This window comes from Neovison vison, chromosome 4 (assembly GCF_020171115.1).
Source record: "Neovison vison isolate M4711 chromosome 4, ASM_NN_V1, whole genome shotgun sequence".
Taxonomy (NCBI): Eukaryota; Metazoa; Chordata; class Mammalia; order Carnivora; family Mustelidae; genus Neogale; species Neogale vison.
Window position 1 is genome coordinate 177,805,104 of NC_058094.1, and position 21,220 is coordinate 177,826,323.

The following is a 21,220-nucleotide window of genomic DNA, read 5'->3' on the forward strand; positions in this document are numbered from 1 at the left end:
GAACTTAGTTGATATAAATATTTAGAGAATGTTAATAATGAAGCTGTTTTTAAAGAAACAGGTTTTTCCCCTTTATTTTACTTAAATTCCATTATAATTAATATACAGTGATAGGTTAGTTTCAGGGGTACAATAATGGATCAGCAGCTGTGTACATTACTCAGTGCTCATTGTATAAGTGTACGTCTCTAATCCCCATCACCTGTTTCACTGCTCCCCCCACCTCCTACCTCTCCTCTGGTAGTCCTCAGTTCTCTACAATTAAGAGTTTGGTTTTTTTGTTTCTATTTTTCCTTTGCTTTATTTCTTAAATTCCACATATAAATGAAACTGTATAGTATTTGTCTTTCTCTGCATGATTTGTTTCTCTCAGCATTATACGCTCTAGATCCATCCATGCTAAAAATGGCAAGATTGCATTCTTTTTTAGGGCTGAATAATATTCCATTGAATATACATATACCACTTCATTACCATTCATCTCTTGATGGGCTCCTTCTGTATTTGGCTATTGTAAATAATACTACAGTAATCATAGCGGTGCATATATTTTCAAATTAGTGTATTTTGTAAATACCCATGAGTGCAATTATTGGATCATACACAGTAGTTCCCTTCTTAATTTTGTGATGAACCTCCATACTATTTTCCACAGTGACTGTGTCAGCTTGCGTTCCTTCCAATAGTGCATGAAGGTTCCTTTTCTCTCCGCATCCTTGGCAACAGTTGCTATTTAAAGAAAACAAATTGTTAAAGAAAACAAATTTGAGGAGCACCTATTATTTCCTTAAGAGGAGTAACAAAACTTTCTTTTTGGCCATATTGCTAACAAGGCACAGAGCTTGGTATATGGTTTTCTGCCATCTTGATTACATTTTACTTTGAAGGAGGTATCATTTTTTGTTATTTTTTAAAAGATTTTATTTATTTGAGAAACAAGCATTTTAATTACACTGTTGTGCTTGCAAAGAAAGTTGTCTCACACTGGCACACAGAAGGAGCCACATGGGGCAGAGAATAAGGCAGGAGGCTAATGGAAATCCAAGGTTGGGCTCCACAGGTAGCTGAGCTTTGTGGAAGCTGGTGGTGAAGGTGAGTTTGGATCTGGGTGTGGGGCGGGGCATGGACTGAGTGAGGAGAGCTTCAGGACTTTTACTTTCCTGCTTGCTGGTAGTGTGTCTCACCCCCCCACCCCTACCACCTCCACCACCCGTCTCCCTACTCATTGGCTTTCTCTGCTTGCTAATAGTTGTTGCTCACTCCTAACTTGCTGTCTTGGGTTCAGCCTGCCATGCCTTGGTTCTCTTCCTAGGGAGGAGAGAATGTGATTAGTTCAAGGCATTAGTTTGAGGTAGGACATTCCTGTCAAAGGAGCTGTCTGCCCATGAAGTGGGGTTGTCCTTGCAACAGGTCACCACTACTGCCCCAGGCCATGGTGTTGGGGTGGCTAGTTGGTGTGGCATGGGATGTGGGCTGCCAGGGACAGGACAATCCCAGTTACTGATCCATTTGGTGTAATTTTTTCTAAAAGATTTTATTTATTTATTTGACAGAGAGAGACAGCAAGAGAGGGAACACAAGTGGGGGGTAGGGTGGGAGAGGGAGAAGCAGGCTTCCTCCTGAGCAGGAAGCCTGATGTGTGACTCAATCCCAGGACCCTGGGATCATGACTTGAGCCACCCAGGCATCCCCATTCGATGTAATTATTAATGGTGTGACTTGAAGGTCCTTGACGTGGATGTTCTACGTTGAAAGAGCACCTGTGTAGGAGGGCAGAACAAAGAAAGAAGATGTACATTTTGTTTCTGATTTTCTTTTAATGTTCTGCATATTTTTTAAAAATTTTCTTGAATTTTATTTTTTTCAGTGTTCTAAAATACATTGTTTATGCTTCTGATTTTCTATCTGCAGACCATCTTCTCAAACTTTCCCTGGCACCGGGCAGGAGGAAGTGGTGGTATCTGTGAGCAGGGATTGCTGACAGATAGTAGTTAATTTCTGACTCCTCTTATTTTCTGCTGAGGAATGGAAATTACATTTAGTATTTGTTTTATTGGAAACGTGTCTTAGATTTGGAGCTATTTCGGGATTCCTGCAGGGTTCTAGATTTTTGTTTAAATTCTAGGCACGTAAAAATCCACGGCCCTTAACCTTTTAACTTTGATTTTTACAGCTTTTGACCATATTTGGGAATTTTCTAGAGAAACCAGTTGTCATGGAAATTTTCAGCCCACATTACAGCATGCTACTGCACATGTTGAATGCAGAGTTGGATATGTGCAAGCAATTGTATAATGAACACGTGAAACAGGTAAGCAGGGGTTGATGCTGAGCACATCCCAGCGTCATTTTTGTGGGTAATGGCCATCGGCTAGAACTTTATTGAATGGTACCTGAAGACTGAAGATAAGGACAGTAAAACTTTCATGCCTTTATTTAACTGGTTTCCTTGTGCAGCTGAAGAACCTGCTTTAGGGCCCTAACTCTACTAATCAGGTTACTTCACGCATACATTTTACGTCTTTGTACTGTGAAACTGCCAAACTGAACAACTGCTTTCAAGGGTTTGGAATGCACTGTGATGAAACATTCTCTTCCTTCCTCTTCACCAAAATATGATTTTTCAGATCGAACATGGAAATGTAGTTCTTCACAGGAATATGCCATTTACCGCAGGCAACATCAAATGGGCTAAAGAGGTCTTCGAACGACTTCAGACATTTTGGTCCAACTTTGCATCGCTCCGGTATTTGTAAGTTGTTAGGCCTATTTCATGACAAAATTATCCTCATGACACAGGCAGTTATTATAGAGGGCAGTGAACTGTTCATTTCAACGTTTGAGGAGTCATTGCCCTACTTAACGCTTTTCCTAAGCTGGATTCATTGAGAAGGTTTCATCCCCGTGGTTTTAGAATTCAAGCACTGGAACTCTTAAAACCTCCATGTTTCCCTGTCACAGGTCCTTAGATGTTTTCTTCTCACTTTTCCTTGGCACCTACAGTATGTTGGTAGTTTTTGGTTCCTTTTCTTCAGTAACTAGCTCTCCTTTTATTTTCCAGATTTGTTTCTGTAGGAATTGTAACTCAACATCAGTAGCAGAAAGTTACCATCTCTGATGGTTCCATTCATTTCATAACTCTGTCTTTTAAGACAAAGACCATTCATAAGCGTTATTTGGCTTTTCTTGTTTCTATTTCTGTTTTTTATAGAGCATTTTATTATACTTTCTAGTGTATATTTCCTTGTAAAGTAGTTAAGCTGAAATCTAATATGTAGGAAAGTAGAAAAATTCTATTCCTACAGATTCTTGGAAAGTGCTGATGATGCCCTAGTTTATCAGAAGTACATTGAAATGACTGCTCTGCTAGACCAATTTGAAAATCGTATCTATAATGAATGGAAAAGTAATGTGGATGAAATCTGTGAATTCAATTTGAATCAACCCTTGATTAAATTTAGTGCTATAAATGGGCTTCTCAGTGTCAACTTTGACCCAAAGGTAGGGGTGTGATGTTTTTAAATTGTTTTAAAGATGCTATTTTAATTACAAGTATATTCCTGTATTTACAGTCATTTATATTTAATTTTGGGAGAATGTCAGTCCTATGAGGATTATAACTGAAAACAACTTCTAATAGCCCTTTGTTTGAAAGATTTGTTTTCCAAATGCTATGCCAATTACTCTTTTTTTTTTTTTTTTTTTTGCCTTGTAATTATTTACCACTTCTACCTTTACTAGATAATGAGCTGAGAGTAGGGTGTGTTTTATCTTCTCTTTGTGTTCTGTGTTTCTAGCATAGTGTTGGGCACTTGGTGATACTTAATAAACATTAGCTCACTTGAATGTAATCATTAATCTTTTATAAGAGTTTCCTGGCTTGAATTATATTTGTAGCATATATACCAGTGGTTTTTGTTAATTAAAATTTTATCATGTGAGATTTGGGGAGTCCACAAAATGTATGGAATGAGAATAATCTTCAGAGGGGCAATAAATGGTAACATGTTCATTAGATTGGTAATTTTTATAAAACAGTTTTCTGAAAAACATAAAACAACATATAAATGCCCCCAAATAATAGGAACAGTTAAATATATTGAGAATGAAAATTACCTTTATTGAAGATACCTTTTTTATCCTATGATAAATCACCTAACAGAGGAATTTCATAGATTCTCTGAACAAGTTTATTTTCTTAAAATGTCATTACATGTTATGTAATAATGAAAGTGGAGGAACTTTAATAGCAATTATATATGTGTCTGTGTGTGTATTTATAGATAATATACTATATGTGCATGTATCTGATAAATGATATCCATGCACGTATGTGGATATTTTAACCTGTCTCCGGCTCTGATAATTTGGTAGGGAGCACAAAATAAACTTTCTTCTCTATTGACCTCAAAGAATATGCTTTACAGGAAAGAACAGACATATGAACGTATCTATTTGTAAGTTGCCATTACAAAAAAATTAGTAAACATTTGGCTAATTTTTTAGCTAGTGAAGATTATATGCTGTTTTTTAGCAATTGCCCTCTCATATCAGTTCGAACGTATGTCTAGGTAGGAAGTGAGAAAGTTAGCTTCCTGGATCTGTTTGTCATAATCTGCCCCCAAATTCACATATATTGTCCTAAAATAGTACAAAGAATAGCATCATTTAATTATATTTACAAACCTTAGCCCACGTTTATGAATATATGACCGAGAGAACTTCGTTTCCTCCCACCTCTGATTTCATGGAACCAACTTAAGGAAACTAAATTCCTAAGGTGTTTTGGGGCTAATTCCTGTGATTGTTCCTGAAGGAATTCTAACAGCACCAAAAGTATGGTACCAGCTCACCAGTGGTGTGACAGCCTAAGGAGGTGAACTGGTTTACCTTCTAAACATATTACTCAGTCTTTTCCTCAGAACCTGTGATTTAGAGATATAGTCCCTTCTGCTACAACAGGACATGCGTTCCTAAAATTCACTGTGCTGTGAAAGAATTCACCATAAAAAGTACAGCACTTAGGGGGAAAACAAGGGTTTGGGCTCTCGTACTTAAAAGCTGTCAGCGGTGTGTTAGGAAAATAGGAACCTAGGAAAAACAGCATTTTACACATTTCATTCAAATGGCTAAATAATACATAAATACTGCAGTAAATATGACACTTTGCCCCGACACAGACCGGAAGTTTTCTCATGGAAGTGGGTGTTGGACAGGTGATGACTGTGCGTTAGTGTGAAGTGCCAGAAGGAGGGTTATCTGATACTAGGCAGGAAGCTGTACCCCTCGACGTGAATGCATGTGGCTCGTTGTACTTGAGGGAACTATGGTTGTGGTGGCTGCTGGCATGTGAGCATTTTGCTTATTTCTAAGCCTTTCAGTGGAGTTGGGTACAGTTTATGGCATTTACCTAGTGTTTCTTGCTAATGAAAGTGCAGATTAGTACAGACAAAATTTATGGTATGCCCACATTGCTAGTCTATTAGTTGTATTGGAACAAATTTATCTTTTCAAAACAAACATTGTGACAGTCCTGGGAAAGGATTGAGGCCCATGTACACCCTTCCATCTCACAGCTCGGTGTGCACGTGTCTCTGTCTTTTGCCTGAATTCTTTCTCTGAGGGTAGGCCATAGCCATAAGTAACATTGTTATTCATACTTCTAAGAACTCCTTTTAAAAGCCGTATGAAGCAACAGTCTCTTCACCTTGACAATTTGGAAATATTGCAATCGTTGACTGAAATTCTAAGTGTTTGGGTTTGACATGTGTTAAAAGAGAATATCATTCTTAAAATACAAATAATCCTTGATTTTCTTTTAATAGCTCATGGCTGTTTTGAGAGAGGTGAGATACCTTTTGATGTTGAAGAAATCCGACATACCAGATTCAGCATTTGCCATCTTCAAAAAGAGAAACACTATTTTAAAGGTGAGTGTTTGGGGCTCCTGGGTGGCTCAGTGGGCAAAGCCTCTGCCTTCGACACAGGTCATGGTTTCAGGGTCCTGGGATCGATCTCTCTCTGTCAAATAAATAAATAAAATCTTTAAAAAAAATGAAGGTGAGTCTTTGTAGGTATGAGGGCATTTTTGAAACAGAAGTATTTTGATTCATAATTAGGAACACGTAGACCTATAATGCTTCAGTGACTCTAAGACAGATAACTTTAACGCGTTTGGCACTTTCTGTTTTGGGATTTCCTTCCACTCAGTACATTGGGAATCTGGAACTTCTTGTGCAAGGATATAACACGCTGAAGCAGACTCTCCTGGAAGTGGAGTACCCTCTGGTGGAGGGTGAGCTGAGGGCCGTGGAGGAGCAGCTGCAGGCTGCCGCGACATCGCTGACCTGGCAGCGTGACTGCTGGGCCTACATCGAGAGCGTGAAGGCAGCCACGTTGGAGTTGGCGCGCAGAGTGGAGCGCATGCAGAGCAACGTGAAGGTGATCCAGCAGACCATGAAGGCTTGGGCCGAGTGTACGCTCCTTCCCAGGAGGGAGCCCAGGAGGGAGGCTGCCTTGACTTTGGAGGACAAGGGCCATCTGTTTGCTAAAAAATACAAGCAAATTCAAGAAGATGGCTGCAGGATACATAACTTGGTGGAGGTAATGGCTTTTAAGGTTTGGAAATTGACAGAGGGTCTTTTCAATTAGTTGAGAAAAGAGCAGGCATACCCAAGCTAATGATGTAGGATTCTCTTATTGGGCCTGAGAGAGCTTTGTGTATGGTTTTATTCAGCATTTTAAAATGGAAGAATTTGCATGAATTGCCTCTAAGTTCTGCAGCCCTTCTTGTTTTCATTCCCGAGGGAAGAGATTAGATCCTAGAGATGGGATCCTTGTCTTTGTCCTAGCTCTGTGCTCTCCTGCATGCTGTTCATAGCTCACAGGGTTTGTGGAATGCCTGTAAGTACCAGCTGACTTGTCTGCGTCACCTCCTGCAACCCTCCCACCCTTCTCCTGAGGGTGCAAAGAAATCACTCTCCTTTTAACAAATATTTGAGTTTTAAAAACAGCAACAAGCACTATTCCAGAGTTCTCAGTTGTGGAGGAGACAAAATAAAACAAAGGAAACAAGAAAGAAAATGAAAATGGAACCAAACAAAAAGTCCCTTATTTCTTGGATCTTACATTCTAGTTGGAAAAGGTAGAGAAAATAATATACACTGAATAGGAGAAACAGTGGAAAATACAGCAGGTAGGATAGGGAATCATTGGTACAGGTGTATTTTATATTAGATGGTTTGAAACATTTCCATACTAAGGTAGTAGTTCTGCAGAGTACTGCAAGGGAAAGAGAATGAACCACATGGATATCAGGAGAAGGATGCTCTAGGCAGCAAAAAGTACAGAAGTTTGAGGAAGGAGATAACAGAGATAAAAGATAACAGATAATGTTGGTATCTGTTAGAGAGCCCACCTTCCAGAAGCAGAATTTGCAAGGGGAATTGTAGTAGTTGAGGAAGCTTGGAAGGGACTGAGGACACATATGTGGGATTGACATTCTGTGAACTTGGGTTTTTACCATGAGGTGAAGTGGCAGCCAGACACTCTCTGCTCAAAGGCCAGCTCTACTGAGTGTAAATCAGAGGTGGGCAAGGAGGTGGTAGGAGGTCCAGAGACCTTTGGGACATAGTTTTAATAATTTAGGTGATAATGGCTTGGGTCAGATGGTGGGGATAGATGCCGTCATGCTGGATATATTCTGAAGGCAAATATTCTGGTAGAGCAAACAGGATTTGCTGTGATGAATCAGGAGAGAGAGGGAGGTCAAGGATGAGTTCCAGTTTTTTGGTCTGAGCAACTGGAAAATTGGAGTTTGCCTTTACTGATATGGGGAGAACTGTGCTAGGTGGGTTTTGTATGGAAAAGAGAGGCTTTGGGTGGTTAGGCCATGTTGGTTAGAGATACACGCCCAAGGGAAGATTTCGGGTAAGCTGGCACTGCAGCCGAGGCTGGAGTTTGGGGTAGAAATCCAGGCCAGGGACCTAAACTTGAGAGTCAGGAGTATGTATGTCATATGTGAAGCCATGGACCTTGATGAATTCACATAGGGATTAATTAGAGATCCAAGGACTGACCTTGAAGTCCTCTCTGAAGCCAGGGAGAATAGGAGGGTCCAGCAGAGGATGCTGATAAGGAGGCCAGTGAAGCAGAAGGAAAATTCAGAGAGATGCTGTCCTGGAAAGCAAGCCAAGAAGACATTCCAAGGAGGAGGAAGCATTTGACTTTGTCCCATCGTGATCCAGGACCTGAAAATGAGGGCCAAGGTTGGCAGTCAGATATTGCACCATGCACGCTGTTGGTGACTGTGACAGAGCTAACCTGGTACAATGGAAGCCAGAATGGAATGGCTGATAAGAAGAGGAGAGATGGGATCCAAAAGCTACTCAGCTCCTGAGCGGCTCCTAGCTGGCAGAAACGGAAAACTCCGCAGTGCCTGGGGCGTGTCGGGGAGGGGGAGGATTTTATTTTTAATGTTGGTTGGTCTTTCCGAGTGATGGTATGTTGACCGGAATGATCTAGTAGAGGGGAAATAATTGTTGGAGGAAAGTCCTGGAAGCAAAGGGATTTCATAAATACATGTGGAAGTTGGCTGTAGATAGGAACTTGGAGAGTTCATCTGTAGTAACAGGAGGGAGGGGGCCAAGGACAGGAATGTGGTGCTCACAGGGGGGCAGCTCTGATTAAGGTGATGTGGGGAAGTTCATTTTTGATTCTTCCTAAGGAAAAAAGGATGGGGAACAAAAGAACACAGTTTGTATTTCTTTCTGAGCGTGTTTACTATATGGAATTATTTCTGTAGATCGATGCAGTCCTCAACCATGACACTTTCCTTTGGGCAGAGCACCAACACCCCTCACCCCTACCCCACACCCCCATACCCCCACACCCCTACCCACCCCTACCCACCCACCCCACCATCACAAAGCACCATAGTCAGGGGTTTGCCCATGGTGGAGGTCAAAAACCAGGGTTTTTAGTCTTGTGTCTTCCAGAAACCACGCCTGAATTTCCTCATGTGTAATGTAAAGACACTTTTCTCTAGGCTAACTTTCAGTAAGAGAATGAGAAATGGACTTACGGTTTTCCTGCTGAAATAGACTATAACCAATTATGTAGTTTAATTTTCCAGTACCCTTCACTTCCTCAAGAAATACTTCAGGCGAGCCTCTTATGGGCCCAGTACCGATTTAGCTTCTTGAGATACTTGAGTGGACAGAATAGGGACCTTGCTTCTGTGGTGCTCCCATCCTAGTAAGGAGAGAGAGGTCAGAAACAGTGGATGTGAGGCAGGGGTGGTAGAACTGGTTGAGTGCTGCAGAACAAAGAGGAAACGAGAGCAGGGTGCAGGAGTTTCTGACGCTGGTCTCGGGGTTGGGGGGTGGGAGTTTAAACAGGATGATCGGGATGAGCCTAAAGGAGAAGGTAAGATGAGAGCCAAGTTACAGAGTCAACACAGCGGGTGGGTGGGAAAGGAGTGTTCCAGACAGAGGAAATGGGCATCAGGGAGGAAGGTGCCGGGTGTTTGGTGCGAAGCCCGAAGGCGAATGCGGCCCCTGCTCAGGGGTGTAGGGGGATGCAGGGGACAAGGAGCTCAAGTCAGATGCTCAGATGCTCATGGGCCATGAGGAGGGGTGGAGTGGCCCGGCACTTCAGGGAAGTCCTCTCGGGCCTTTGTACAGACTTCGGCTTTTACTCCGGGCTCCTTGGGGAACTCGTTGCAGGACTTGGAAGAGAAGAGAGTAAACATGATCTAACTTTGATTTGGAAGAGAGTCCAGCTGTCATGTTGAAACTCAAGCACAGGGGAGGCGGGGGTGTGGGGGGGTTACCATGGCTGTAACCTAGGTGACAGAGGCGTGGCATCTGGCTGTAACCTAGGTGACAGATCCCTGGTGTCTGGACAGGGGTCGTGACGACGGAGGTGATTAGGAATGGTTGGATTCTGGATATATTTTAAGTTGAGTATAACAAATAGAATATCCTAACAGGCTGGATGTGGAACTTCATAAAAGGAGGCTTTGAAGATTATTCTAAGAATTTGGTCCCCTCAGAGAATAAGGTTGGAGTTTTTCTGCTAATAAATGGACTCAATTCTTTTTTTCTCAAGCCAGAAACTAAGCACCTCTGGAGTCCTTGTTCTCAGTATGAGAAGAGAGGAGAGGTTCCAACTTGAGAGAAGTCAACTTCAAAATAGGGTTAGAATGATTGTTTCTAGAAGTTGTATCTTTGTGATTTCCCCCTGTTCCTGGGATCAGTCCATGATTTTGAGCCTGGCTCTCAGACTTCCTCTGAGGAGTGTTATTTGGGGAAAAGCTGTGGAAATACTTCAGAGGGTAGGTCATTTCTGCCTTTTAAGGCTGCACCCTGTGTGGCTAGGGGGATTCCAAGGAATAGCTTGCAGGCAGAGTCTAAGATGAAGAGAGAAGAATGGAACCCTGAAAGATTAGGTTTGGAAGAGACCTGAGCCATGCTTAAGTGACCCAAAGCTCTTCTTCCCTTTTCCCCTTTATATTAAATTGTTGAAAATAAAACAATCACTATAAATGGCACTGCAGTATATAAACTGTGTATCTTGGGATGAAAAAGTATAAACGGGGTGCCTGGACAGCTCAGTGGGTTAAAGCCTCTGCCTTCAGCTCAGGTTATGGTCCCATGGTCCTGGGATCGAACCCCACATTGGACTCTCTGCTCAGCAGGAAGCCTGCTTCCTCCTCTCTCTCTGCCTGCCTCTCTGCCTACTTGTGATCTCTCTGTCAAATAAATAAAGTCTTAAAAAAAAAAGTATAAACAGTGAGGCAGTCACAGGTACTATACTGTGATATGTTTGGAAGAGCCCTACCCTGGGGGGGGGTGGTCAAAAGGTCCTATTTGTAGTCCTAGCTTGGGTGCTAACTTCCTAGCAGTGTGACACTTGGTATGTTTTAGGTCTTTATTTTTATACCTTTCTTTTTTTTTTTTTAATATTTTATTTATTTATTTGACATAAAGATCACAAGTAGGCCGAGTGGCAGGCAGAGCAGCAGGCAGAGAGGGAGGGAGGGAGAGGCAGGCTCCCTGCTGAGCAGAGAGCCCGATGTGGGGCTCGATCCCAGGACCCTGAGATCATGACCTGAGCCGAAGGCAGTGGCCTAACCCACTGAGCCACCCAGGCACCCCATATTTTTATACCTTTCAAATGAATAATCTTTTCATTTGAATGGTCTTTAAGGATTTTTTTTCCTAGGTGTAAGATCTATACTTCTCCTTTCTAGTGACTACAAAGGATCCAGGTCTGTTATGTACAGATGCCTAGGATATCTACTGTACAACACGCTCCAGGGCTGTAGGCCACATATACTACAGATATATACAAATGTGAATGGTTCCAGCTAGATAGGCAAGACAGCATCCTTGAAGGGAGAGGTCCTTAAATTTGTTGAGGGCAAGATATCCCTCTAAGAACTTTCCAATCTAGGTCCCATTTTATCACCTCTGTAGTTGTGGCTCTTGCCTGTAACACATATCTTTTGAATCGTGGATCATACATCCATAGTAGCATACTGTCCTAAACAGTATTCATATCTGACCTTGTCATGCCCTATCGACCTATTCATTACCCATACTCTTGGGAGATGTCAAGGTAGAAGAACTTAATACTGTTGAAGCACAAAGGGAGCTTTGCCTTCACCAGGCTGGTTTTTCTCAAGCTGAGCTATTATTCTATAGGCTGCTTATAGGTGGTTTGCACAAAGTGTTTGTCATTTGGTTGCTTGTTTTGGTTCAACCAAGTTAAGCTTTCAATTAGTAGCACAGTGAATCTCCCAGAAAGGCCTAGACTACATAGCACTTTGCCGACTACGTGATTTTGGATTTTCCAGAACAGTGATCTCTGAAAGACCATTTTGGGAAACCTCATTTACACATAAGGCCATGGAAGACAAAGCCCAGGGCCACACAGAGTTCAGATAGAGCAAGAGCTGGAGCCTACATCCAGGACATAGAGAATGCATAAAAAAACCCCAAAAAAACCCTCTATCTCTAGTACATACTTGAAGACAGCATTTTTCATTATGATTTTTCCTTTAAAGGATGACTTTTGAATGTATGTTATAGTTGATCTAGGTGTTACAAAATCCTGCTGAGATAGTTACTGTTCAGCTTCAGGCTCTGTAACCTGGCATTTAAATGTTCCTGTCTCATGCACAGAAATGCAGTCACTTCTTTAACAAAACATTTCAGTGGAAAGCTCTCATTTTTGTAACCACTGTAGTTGGTACCCCTCTGTTACTATTTATGTTTTAGGAAAATAGGAAGCTCTTCAAAGCCAATCCTTCTCTGGATACCTGGAAGATTTATGTGGAGTTCATCGATGACATGGTGGTAGAAGGCTTTTTTCAAGCCATCATGCATGACTTAGACTTCTTTCTGATGAATACGGAGAAACAATTGAAAGCTGTGCCATTTTTTCAAGTGCAGATGATCTTAATGCCCCCTGAGATTCTCTTCAAACCTTCTCTAGAAAGAGAGGCAGGGGATGGCTTCTACGATCTTGTAGAAGAAATGCTGGGCAGCAGTTGTAGGATGTCTGCCCAGATGGAGCGAGTGGCTGCACATCTGGAAATAGCAACTTATCAGGTATTGTCCCCGAAAAAGCATGTGATCTTTGGTATTAATGATTGAAACATAACTGGAGATAATGGGGAGCACATGGAAAGGAGAAGTGGGAAAAAAACAACAACACAGTGTTTGAGTTCACCAAGTACTCTCCCTTTGACGGATGGCCTTCGGTGATGTTACCTTGCTTGTGATTGACAAAGCGAGGTGCGTTCTAATGAATGTTTGATTTTCCTTTCATTTAGAATGACATGGAGAATATGTTGGGCCTGGTAGAGGTCAGGCAGGAGATCATGAAGAGAGTGGCAGATGTCATCAGCAAAGTCTTGGACTTCAGAAACACCCTGGACACGTACGCTTACCTCTGGGTTGATGACCGAGCTGAGTTTATGAAGCATTTTCTCCTGTATGGCCAGGGGGGTTCATCTGAGGAAATGGACACTCATGCACTTGAAGAAGTCCTTGAACAACCACCGAGTCTGGAACAGTTCAAAGAACAGGCAAGGAAAACCCTCAATGTTCCCTGTAGTTTCTCCTGTCTGAATGAACTGTCCAAGGACTTCTTTTTTTTCTAATTATAGATTGACATTTACGAAGCTTTGTATGTTCAGATGAGCAAGTTTGATGACTTCAGAGTGTTTGATAGTTGGTTCAAGGTGGACATGAAGCCTTTCAAAGTGAGCTTGCTGAACATTATTAAGAAATGGAGCTGGATGTTTCAGGAGCATCTTTTGAGATTTGTTGTAGACAGGTAACCTTCTTTGCGTTTGGGATTTGGAATTACAACTCTTAACTCCTGACTGCTTTCTGAAGTTGAGACATAAACTTTAAGAACATTAAAACTACCAGTTTCTTAGAGATAAAGAATGTTTAGAAAGAATCTTATTTTCATTGTTGACTATCAAAAGTCTTCTGAAGGTTTTAATATGTTTACTTTGGGTTTGTGTGTGTTCATGTACGTATATGTTTGTGTGTATCTATATATATATATGTACTAGTCTGAATGAGCTCCAAGAATTTATAAAGGAGACAGATGCTGGACTTCAGAGAGATTTAAGTGAGGGTGATCACGATGGTTTAGTTGATATCATGGGGCATCTTCTGGCAGTAAGAAGCCGACAGAGAACTACGGATGAACTCTTTGAACCACTAAAGCAAACCATCATACTCTTGGAGAACTACGGCCAGAAGATGCCTGAGCAAGTCTATATTCAGCTGGAAGTAAGTGTCATGGTTAAGTACCCAAATTAACATACATTGGGCACTTCCTTTGGCCAAGTTCTTCATGTGACCTCTCTGAGAACATCCTAGAACAACCTGTACTGGAGACAACTGTTAGCATTCTGCAGGTTAGGAATCTGAAACTTAAAGAGATATAATACGTTTTTCAGGGTCACACAAGTCATTCCAGCCTGGATGAACCTAAGTGTGTTTTATGCCAAGATATTCCATCTCAACTGCTGTGCCCTTTGCCTTCTTGCTAGGAGGTATTTAGCGAACAGCCTTGGGGCTGCTCCTTGGAGTTCCCCAGCCGTTCCTCCCAGACATGAAACATACCCCTGTTCTTTTTCATTGAAAGCTGCTTCTCAATTGATAAGTGTCCTAGTCTTCAGAAACATATCATGGACATTTTAATAAAGAAAAAAGAAAGCCCAAGGGACGGAGAAATCACTGTTTTCTAAATAGGAGTTCTGTGTTGTCCTCCTGTTTCTATGCTCTAGAAAGTAGGTGGCTGCTCTGTGCCCAGTGACAAGTGAAGTCTTTTTAGTTTGTTTGAACTGGAACCATGAATCAAAGTCGTACAGTTAGGTTTCTCTCCGCGCACCTGTGTGGAAGATGTATAGATCATATATTTCCATTTTCCATCAGCTTCCAGCATGGGCTTCCATTTAACTTGGCAAGTGTGAGCCGTGGACACATTCACTTAGAAAAACTTGTATTAAATCCTAGTTCAGTGATTCGAACCTGGAACCCAAGTACTGTACTGAGGCCATCCCATCTGCTTGCCTCCGAGCATGCTTCCTCTTCCATAAACTCTCTCTCCAGATGCCTCACTTCTAAAATGGGTATGGTCTCCAGCTTCCCACTTCTTTGTTGAGGTGAAATTCACAGTTCACAGGCCATGAAAGTAATCCTTTGAAAGTGTGTGACATTTAGTACGGACATAATACTGTGTAACCACCACCTCTGATCTCAAAACATGTTCATTGCTCCGACAAGAACCTCTGCACCCACTAGCCATCCTTCCGCATTCCTCCCCACTCGCCCTGCCACTGGTCCTTGCTGCCGCCAATCTTTGCCTGTATCTATGCATTTACTTACTCTGGACACTGCACATAAATGGAATTATCCAGTCTGGGGTATTTTGTGTCTGGCTTCTTTCACTCGGCCCGGTATATTGGCAGTTCATTGGTCTTGTGGTATGTAAATGCCACGTTCGCCTCGTGTCTCAACACCGGCTCATTGTGTTTGCATCGACCCCAGCTTGTTAAGCTTTTCGTCAGTTGATGGACATTTGGACATCTAGGTAGTTGCCATCTTTTGGTGATCATGAATAACGCTGCTGTGTGCATGGGTCCACAAGTATTTATTTGGGTACTTGTTTCTTTTTCTTTCTTGCTTTCTTGCTTGCATGCTTGCTTGCTTGCTTTCTTACTTTTGTATCAGTTTTCAATTTCTTCTGTAACACAGTCGTGAAATGCAGGGTCTTAGAGTGATTCTAAGTTGCCAAACTTTTCACAGCTGCTGCTGCCTTGTATAACTCCAGTTTTGTTTAGTGAGGATGAAATGCAACAGTGTATTTACAGGTGGAATCTTTTGAATCTGGGGACTATAAAGAATTAATACAGATGAATTACTCAATTCTCTTTATGAAACTGTCCTTAGATCTGAAATCCACTTAGACACAGAGACGAGTTGTGGATACATAGCTACGTAACAAGATTGAGAGATGAAATGGTATGGGGCACAATGTAAACATTTGTTTTTAGAAAGCTCTGGATATTCTTTGAGCCAGGTCTTGGACCTTAAAATAGAGAAACCTGTAGGAACACAGGTCATGGATACCAGGGATTTTAGCTACAGCTAGAATTTGTACTATAAGAGTTTGGCTACTTATGTGAGGTTAATGAATTATTGAAAGCGTTAGGGTTTTTAATATTTCAAAAGTGGGCCACACTTCTAGCTATGTGTGTGCCTCCGTCAGTAATTCAGGCTAGTCAAGAGAAAAAATAAGACTCAAAGGCAATGCACATTTCAGTTGGAGACTAACAGTGCCCCAATTTTATTTTTATTAAAGCAGTTTGTGATATTTACTGTTTCTTCTTCATAATCGTTAGGAGTTAGCAGTTTCATTTCCCTAATACTTGCCTGTGTTGGGTTCTGTGCTAAGAAGCCCCTCTGTGTGGCTGTGTCCTCACTCCCTCTCTATGATACAGTCTGGAAGCAGGATTAAACTTTAGTGTATAGATTTGTATCAAGTCCCTTCTTGTTAGGAAGCCTCACTGATGGCCTCTAGCCTATGAGCACCAACTAGTTGCCCTCTGAGCACTCTTCTACCCCCAGCCTGCACTGGTCATCTTACCTTGCAGGATCTCAAGGATCTCACCCTAGTTTCTGCCTGCTAGAACCCAGTCTTGTCTTTGAGCCACAAGTTCTGTGCTACCTCTTTGGGGGAATCCTATCATTTAAACTTCAGAGATTGTCTGATTTTTGGTTTTCAAGGAACATCTGTTTGGATCAAGTGGAAGCTTATTTGGAATCCCTAAACAAGAAGCACGTTTACTGTGTCCGTCAGGGTTAAGGGGCGTGACCCAGGGATGTGACCTTTGTACCTGGTACTCCCAAGGGTCCAGGTGACAGTTAGGTTCCTGGGCTCAATTGGAAATGCGAAGTGAGAGTGCAGAGATGAGGGTGTGGAGTTTGGATGAGAAGGGTAGAAAAAGGAGATGAAGGACAAGGAGCATTTAAAGCCCAGGTCTCTTGATCTCTGGTCTGTTTCGGTAATTCATCATGAATGTCGCCTTCCAAGCATTCTGTCCCATAGAATAGTTCTTGGGTGCTTCTCATCGACTCTGACAAACTGCAAAACAATTTAAGTGGAAGAACGTGTTTTATCTTTCCAATACCCCTCCCCCACACGGATACAGTTGACACTTAGCACGGCGTACTCTTCATAATTGGCAGCTACTCAATCATTCATCAAATATTTATTGAGGCTTACAAAATAGTCTTTAGAACCTTTGTTTTTGCACTTGAGCTACACAAGTCGAGTTCCCTCACTATGGGTGGTTTTGTACGACAGAACAATTTCAGTGTCCTAGGAGATCACCCAGAGAAACAATGCTTTGTTAGTCTGGGCACAAGGAATGCTTTTCAACAGCATGTATGCACAACGGCTCTTCAAAGAAAATAATTTGCTGTTGTCCTGTTTGCATTGTAGTCAGGCAGTGCAGAGCTGAGTTGCTACCTGAACTATTTATTGCTGCTTTTGTCCTACATCAAGTAGAAATTAACCTTCCCTTCCCTTGGCTTCTCTTCACTTCGGATATCCTGGTTACTTGCAATGAACCTGCCCTAAATGCTCGAATTCTCTGTCAAGACAGAGTACACACAGAGCTTAGGAAGCTAGAGGAAAAGGCAGGAGATTAACTTTACGCCTTCCTCTGTGCCCCCACCAGATTCAAAGCATCTTTCTTCACTTGCTAAATTGCTAAACCCGGCTCCCATTTCCACTTGTTAGACAGCTGGGAAGTCCTTTCTAGAGCCCCTGAATTTCATTCCCTTAACAGCAAAACAGTTTGGAAATTGATGTGTATTTGGAAAAGACTTCCTGTATTCTGCCATAAATCTTACACCAGAGGACAAATCTGGCTTATGCTTGGAAGAGATGAATCCCATGGTGCCAGTGGGTCAGCCTGGCCGGAGCCTTTAGCCACTGGCATCTTTCTGGGGATAAAGTCCTTCTGTTCCAGAGGAATGTGGAGATGTCATGGGTTAATGTATAGAGGTGGGAATAATTAAATCCTGTGGACTTCATTTAATTCAGTCGCTGAAGTATTTTCCCATCTGTACCTTTGTTTCCGTAGGAATTGCCTGAAAGATGGGAAACTACCAAAAAGATTGCAGTGACTGTTAGACACGCTGTCTCGCCTCTCCAAAATGCAGAAGTCACCCTCATAAGGAAAAAGTGTACTTCCTTCGATGTAAGCAAGCTACCAAGTTTTAGGGGTGTTAGGTTTGTTTTCTCTTTGTTTTAGAGGGAGTTTTTACAAGGGTAACTGAAGCTGCTGTTGGTAATTCACCTTCAGTGTTTTCTGCCCTCATCAGCGGAAGCAGGCCGAGTTCAGAGAGAGATTCAGACACTACGCGCCTCTCAGTTTTAATGCAGAAAATCCGTACACAGTGCTTGATAAGGTAATGCTGATCTCAGTCGTTTTTTGCTACAATAGCCCTTGTAGAAAGTCGGATTAGACACTGACTTACTGAGATATTTTGCCTTAGTTTGGCACTTAGTTGGGCAGTTGAGAATTAACTGTTAGAAACTGGGTTATGAACCGTTCACCCCGGTAGTATTTTAAATCATGTCTCTCAAAGTGACCATCATTATCAAAGTGGTCACGATAGTGAAAGTAACAACTATTTTTAAGTACTTACTATGTAAATGTGCCAAGAACTTTAGATGTATTGCTTAAATATGGTTTTTATAATATTCCTATGATGTAGTTTCTCTTCTTTTCAGATAAATCATCATGTGTAGTTGAGTAAAATTGGGGATTTCATGGTGGCAGAATAGTATTAAAATGCTAGCTGTCCAAATTTTTTTTAATCAGGAATTTTATCCTCTATTATTGTTGGCCCTGTGATACTTTCCTAGCGACTTTTAACCATAGTGAAGAAAGCCCATAACTTAACTTTTAACTTGGGATACAAATATTATGGAGTCATCCAGCCCTAGTTTCTAATGAACTGCTTTATTGTCGTTGCCTATAAGAATGAACTTAATGGGCATACAACCCAAAATGGTGAGTAGTTCACATGAGGCTTGAAAAAAATGTATTAAAAGATTATTAGAAAAATAACACTTTCATTTCTTTAGGAATTCTTAACCTAGGAGCCAAAAAGAGCAATGACCGTGAAGTTTAGATTCAGGAGTGGTGAAGCTTTCTGAGATCTTCACGGAGGCTGCCATCCTGTTTTTATTCCAGAGAGAGGCTTGACTCCTTAGACTGGTAGAAAACTCAAGCAGACACAGCTTGAACCTCCCTGTCCCATGTTCTGGGTTGAGTTTAGTTTTATCTGCTTTATGCCCTTTCGGAAAGCACCGTACTGGAGCAGATCTCCTCCTGCACTTGGCTGTAGAAAACTGGTTAATGTATGCGTTGTGGGTTAGAATATGCTAATAGAGTTGTGGGGTTTTTAAAGATTCTGTCTAAATTGCAGGTGGTCCGAACAGATTGTGGAAGGGGAGGCGTTTTTACTTGAGTAACCAATGTGCTGTATGTAAACATTTACTACAGATATTTATTGAATGCTACCTTTTTTCATGCTGTAATGTAACGGTAGAGTTAAATATTTAAAAGTCAAGAGATATTTATCTTGATACCTACAGAAAGTGTCAAGGGATGTTCTGAATATAGTAGGACTGGGGTACCTTTATTTTGAAGTTGTTTGTGTGTGTGCGTGTGTGGGTCTGTGTGTGTGTGTGTGCACGCGTGCGCTCACATATACACCTAATACTTACTGAAGCAGATTCATGCAGAGGCACGTATCTGCTTGTTCTGGGAGGGTGTGGTAGACCCTTGTACTCAAGGCACCTCACTCCACCAGACAGAAACCTTTGATTCTCCAGAATCAAAGGGAGTAGTATGGTGAATCTCTCCTTTATAACTCGTTCTGTGGTAAAATTAGATTATGTGCTTTTGTTTCCTCAAAGCCAAAGCCATAGGATACACTTGAATTAACATAACTAGGTGTGTATATTTAGGAATAAGTTAGTGTAAGAAATGGAAAAAATGCTGACTGGAAGGGCTGTTGACTTTGGGGAGCATGGTACTCTAGATGATTCAAAGAATCCTTCATTAAAGCAGTTGCCAAAACACATGCATGTTTGTGCAACCTGAAATGCATTGCTGAGCTCCCCAGAAAAGGAGAGGAAGCTCCTAAAGGACAGGCAGGGGAAGAAATGGAGGAGCTGAATCAAGGATGGAAAGCAGCAGCAAGCATAGAAGCCTGTGCCGCTGTGGGGGCAGATGGAGCATTTCACACCACAGGGACAGGGAGATGCTTGGGAGCATGAGCACTGGTTACCTGGGGGGCCTAAATGACCATCAGAAGCAGACAACAGTAACTGTGTTATCTATACAAGGTAATAAATGTAGTATTTATGCAGGGTAATGCTTACACAGTAGTAGGAATCAATGAATTTCCCACAGCCTCATGAATATATAGAAATGTGCCTCAAAAATAAAGATGAATTGGAATGTCTTAATACAGAGTATAAAATTATTCACATAAACTTCAGAAATAAACTTTAACATTTTAGCATTTAGCAGTGCATACATAGGTTATAAAAAAAAACCCAAACAGGAATATTAAATAAAAATTAGGTGGTTAATTCTATAGTGGAAAGGAGGGGAATAAAACTGAGGAGTCCATTAAAAGTGATTGATAACCTAGTCCTAAGCTGGATGGTGTGCACACACACCCTTTGATGTGCATGGAATTTTCTTTCCTCACAGAAAATGGGTGAAACTAAGAGAATTGCGGTTCTTGTTTATAAAGGTGTGACTTCCAAAAATGAAATCCGTAACTCCTATAATGAAAGAAGATGAAAGTGCTGATACTCCTCTTGGCATAGTAGGGAATCAAGAGTTAAAAACTGATGAAGCCACTTCAAACCCCTCAGACTGAAGTGGCGGGGGGGTGGGAGGTTGGGGTACCAGGTGGTGGGTATTATAGAGGGCACGGCTTGCATGGAGCACTGGGTGTGGTGAAAAAATAATGAATACTGTTTTTCTGAAAATAAATAAATTGGAAAAAAAATTAAAAATAAATAAATAAATAAAATTTAATTAACAAAATTTAAAAAAAAACTGATGAAGCAAAAAGGATTAAGTATGAGTATTTAAATTAAAAAAATCAGAAGAACTAAAGTAATAGTTGGGTATTGAGAGGAGGATGGGAGAAAATATAAAGTAGAAAAATAAAGTCAAGTCTTTATTTTTTTTGGCAAAGCCGGTAACCTAATGTAGTGGCTCAACTTGGTAAATGAAGGAGTGGCCTGTGCACAGAATCGAGAGTTCGAGAAATGGCGCCCAGAAGAACTGGAGAGAGAACGAGCTGCTTCTGCCCCACCGCCGCCTCCGTCCTCTTCTAACGTGGACCATGTGAATACACTGCTATGTTCATAAAAACTAAAATTAAGAGTTGGCTTATCGAGAAAGAAAAAAAGACTCCACTTACATTTGGCACAACAGACTCTCCTCCATCGCTGGGATGATAGACCAGTTGTGGGAAAGATCGTCGTACAGTGAAGCTTCTCCTCATCTGCTGTCTTTAGCTCCAGGGTTATATTTCGTGAATTCGCTTCAGTACAGTTTGTGCTGTTGATGATCTCTAGGATA

General features: G+C 41.5%; 1 protein-coding gene across 1 annotated transcript in view; it reads left to right on the top strand.

Moving 5' to 3' along the window:
• DNAH11 (dynein axonemal heavy chain 11) overlaps positions 1 to 21,220 on the top strand; it is a 324,415-nt gene that overhangs the window by 53,872 nt on the left and 249,323 nt on the right. Inside the window, exons 10-20 of the mRNA XM_044246194.1 lie at positions 2,174 to 2,311; positions 2,628 to 2,752; positions 3,306 to 3,501; positions 5,826 to 5,930; positions 6,211 to 6,603; positions 12,285 to 12,617; positions 12,842 to 13,096; positions 13,178 to 13,347; positions 13,595 to 13,817; positions 17,684 to 17,800; positions 17,925 to 18,011. Of these exons, the coding sequence (XP_044102129.1) occupies positions 2,174 to 2,311; positions 2,628 to 2,752; positions 3,306 to 3,501; positions 5,826 to 5,930; positions 6,211 to 6,603; positions 12,285 to 12,617; positions 12,842 to 13,096; positions 13,178 to 13,347; positions 13,595 to 13,817; positions 17,684 to 17,800; positions 17,925 to 18,011 (2,142 nt within the window). The remainder of the gene's footprint in view (positions 1 to 2,173; positions 2,312 to 2,627; positions 2,753 to 3,305; positions 3,502 to 5,825; positions 5,931 to 6,210; positions 6,604 to 12,284; positions 12,618 to 12,841; positions 13,097 to 13,177; positions 13,348 to 13,594; positions 13,818 to 17,683; positions 17,801 to 17,924; positions 18,012 to 21,220) is intronic.